This window comes from Haplochromis burtoni, unplaced genomic scaffold (genome assembly GCF_018398535.1).
Source record: "Haplochromis burtoni strain Fernald_Lab_line unplaced genomic scaffold, NCSU_Asbu1 Contig_1010, whole genome shotgun sequence".
NCBI classification, from domain to species: Eukaryota; Metazoa; Chordata; class Actinopteri; order Cichliformes; family Cichlidae; genus Haplochromis; species Haplochromis burtoni.
The window spans coordinates 90,687-94,093 of record NW_024583371.1 but is presented as its reverse complement, the minus strand read 5'-3'; the positions used below and the strand labels follow the sequence as shown (position 1 = coordinate 94,093).

General features: G+C 42.2%; 1 protein-coding gene across 1 annotated transcript in view; it reads left to right on the top strand.

The window, feature by feature from the left end:
* Positions 1–538: 538 nt before the first annotated feature.
* Positions 539–3,407, top strand: part of npr3 (natriuretic peptide receptor 3) — a gene marked incomplete in the record, with an annotated part of 36,014 nt that continues 33,145 nt past the window's right edge. The window contains 2 exon segments of the mRNA XM_014330758.2: positions 539–1,706; positions 1,788–2,547. Coding sequence (XP_014186244.1) covers positions 1,887–2,547 — 661 coding nt within the window.

Below are 3,407 nucleotides of genomic sequence, written 5' to 3'. Positions count from 1 at the left end.
ACACGTTAATGAGCCATGATAAGTGCAGAGGTTATAAGCTGAAGCTTTTTGGTTTGCTTTGTTTATTCATTCACAGGAGTCGCTCACTCTGTTCGCTTGGATCTCTCTGCTGTTACTACAGGCCGTGAACTCCATCACTGTGCACACACTTGTTCTACCTATCTACTATTTTATTTACAATTTATCTGTTTCATACGGCTTCATCACTACAATGGAAAATGGCAAATCATTGTGGGGATGCTGTTACTGCATTGGTAGCATCTTTGGGATCACTGTCCAATCAGAGGCTTTGAAACCCAGCCCCAAACCACGACTGAGCCTCCACTGTTTTCCACAGATGACTGTAGACCCTCACTGTGGTAGCTCCATCCTGAGCTCCTCTGAACATACTGATGGCGATTTGGATCCAAAAAAGGCTAATCTGGATTGCGGCCTTCCAGTGATTTTTTAAAATGTGTTTTTATTTGATTAGCATTCAAATAGATCAATGAATACAGAATAAGATCTACCACAGCAAGGCTAATCAAAAGATGCTTATTACACCAAGCCTTTTAACAAAAGCTCATTTAGCGTGCAGCTCATATACACAGGGCTCGAAGCAAAAGAGTAAAACAAACAAAAATCAAAACAAAAACCTTCCACCTTAGATAATAAATTACATTTCATAACAATAATCAAAGCAAAACAACCAAGAGTTTCAGTATTATTATGGCTCTATTTTTAAACATGTTTTTAAACAAGGAAAATGAACTAGATCTTTTGAAATCACTGTCATAACTCTTCCACACATTAACCCCTCTGACAGAAACACATCTCTGCTTTATGTTTGTCCTTATCTTGTTTTTTCTTGCTCTGGAGTAATTTGGCACACCTCAGCCTTTCCTCCCTGTATCATTAAGAATGGTTTCTTGACAACCACACTTTGACTGGGACCATTTCTGATGAGGCCTCGGTGACGTTAGATGGATCCACTGGAGGGTCGGATGCATCTCTCAGATCTTTGCTGGGTTTCTTCCTGTTTCTCACAGACATGACTTGTAATATGTCTTTTATACTGTTGTTTACGGTGTTTTTGCCAGAGGCTTGTCGGCAGTGTCAGCATGCACTGCTGAGCTTAAAATGATTTCTTTGCCAGTTGACTCCCAAGGTTTATAAAAATAAAGAACTTAGGGCTTCATTTAAATCGTTTGCATACCATCAACATCACAATTTTAATTTTTGGTCACATTTTTCCACCAGTCTTCCGACTTATTTGCTACTAATGCTGAAAATGTCTATACAGAAATCTTGGTTACAGCAGAGTCCATGCACACCTGCAGTTTGATGGCTTGTGTTGTTGTTAATTAAACCCTGTCTAAATAAATGATCTATAGCTGTGTTACAGATGGTTAGAGCTCGGTCAACAAAAAGTAAAGAGCGTCATCTGCATTAACTGGAGCGCATTAAGTCACGCTACGTTGAAGTGGCTCATTGTGCGCTCGGGAGCGGTGTAGCTTTAAGAAGGAGGTGGGCAGCGCTCCGATGACGCATGAATAATCCTGAAAAGACGCTTCTAAACTCCAGGCCGGAGCCAGCGTGTATGATGGCTGTTGACTGAGCTGGAAGAATTTCCGAGCCTGGCACGATCAACTGTTGAGAAAATAGTTTGAACAGGTTCAGGAGCTTGGGAAGCGACTCTAAATGCAGAATAAAACACACCCATTCTGGTAGATTGGCTTCTCCAAAAGACAAATACAGTTATTTACTATTAAGGCATTTACTAACGACAGAGGGCTTTCTGTTTGCAGCTCTATGTGCGCTGCCGAGAGCCAACTTGAGGGAAGGAACATTGGAAGAATATTTCTCTAAAAGTCTTTGGCTGTCTGTCTTGAAGAGGAAGTGCTACCATGCCACATTTGAGAACACTATGTGTCTATTTCTTGGTAGCCCTGAGCCCAGTTATGACAAACACCATGACCGAGGACTTAGATGTTTTGGTATTTTTGCCACAAAATAATTCTTATCTTTTTTCATATGAACGAGTCGCACCGGCGATCCGTTACGCACAAAAGAGACTGAAGGCAGACGGGGGTCAGTACTCCGGGTTCAACTTCAACATCCAGTTTGAAAACTCCGACTGCCTCTATGATGCTTTCTTCACATTAGCGGACAGGTCTTGCGGACAGAAGCCCGACCTGATCCTGGGTCCTGTGTGCGAGTACGAGGCTGCGGCAGTGGTAAGGCTGGCGTCCCACTGGAACATCCCGGTGATCTCGGCAGGTGCCCTGGCCACAGGTTTCGCGAACAAGAACAAAGAATACTCCCACCTGACTCGCATCGCCCCGCCATACGTGAAAATGGCAGAGACTTTCACGGCGATGTTTGAACACTTCTCCTGGAAGAGCGCTCTGCTGGTCTTCGAGGACGACCGGGAGCAGCGGAACTGCTACTTCACGTTAGAAGGAGTATACCATCTGATGAGTAACTATAACATTGAAAGCTATGTGTTAACTGATGACAAACCCCTGGACACTGACGAGCTGCTGCGAAGCATCAGTGATATGGAAGGTAAAGCAGCTTTCCTTACTCTTTAATTAGACGGTGTCTACAGTGTGCTTAATGACAGCTGAAATAAGTCTTGACTTAAGCTCATCGTCACTGGATTTGGCTGACAGCTAACCATCATTCATAGCTCGATGTAGACTATATATAGTTTGTGTTCTGTATGAAAGCCAGCGAGTTTCAGTTGATGAAACCAATGAGCCCTACACTGATGTGCCCTTCACAAGCCTGCATTTATCTGACATATCAGTTTGTACATGCACTCATAGTCCTCCTCTACAGCAGATTTCAGTGAATGCAACAATCGTAATGGGCTAAATTAGCCACTGCCAGAAAATGTAAGTACAAGTATGTACCTGCACTGTCACACTAGTATTCACAGTCTGTACATTAACAACTATCCAAGTTTCACGTTTCAGCCCATTTCAGCTTCAGCAGTCTGAACTCGGTCAGTGTTGTGGCTCTTTTAATCTCCTCCTCCACAGCAGCCTCTCAGTACACGCAATAAATGGCATTATTACCAAAAGCAGCACGATCTGCTCATGCACAGGGATTAACTGACAGCTCACTGAATCAACTAAATGTTTTATGAGACACAGTAAGCAACCTGAAGCTGTGAGAGATGTTTCCTCTTATTCACTGTTCTGTCCTGTTCTCTTACTACACTATTCACATAACAAAAGGCAGTGCTTCAGAAATGATACTAGACAATACAATGAAAAGCATTTTCACTTTTTTGCACATTTCTCAAACTTCCATGTTTCAGATCATCAAACAAATTTAATATTAGACAAATTTAAAATGCAGTTTTTAAATGATGATTTAAAAACCCCACCTGGTCCTGTGTATTAAAAAAAGTAATTGCC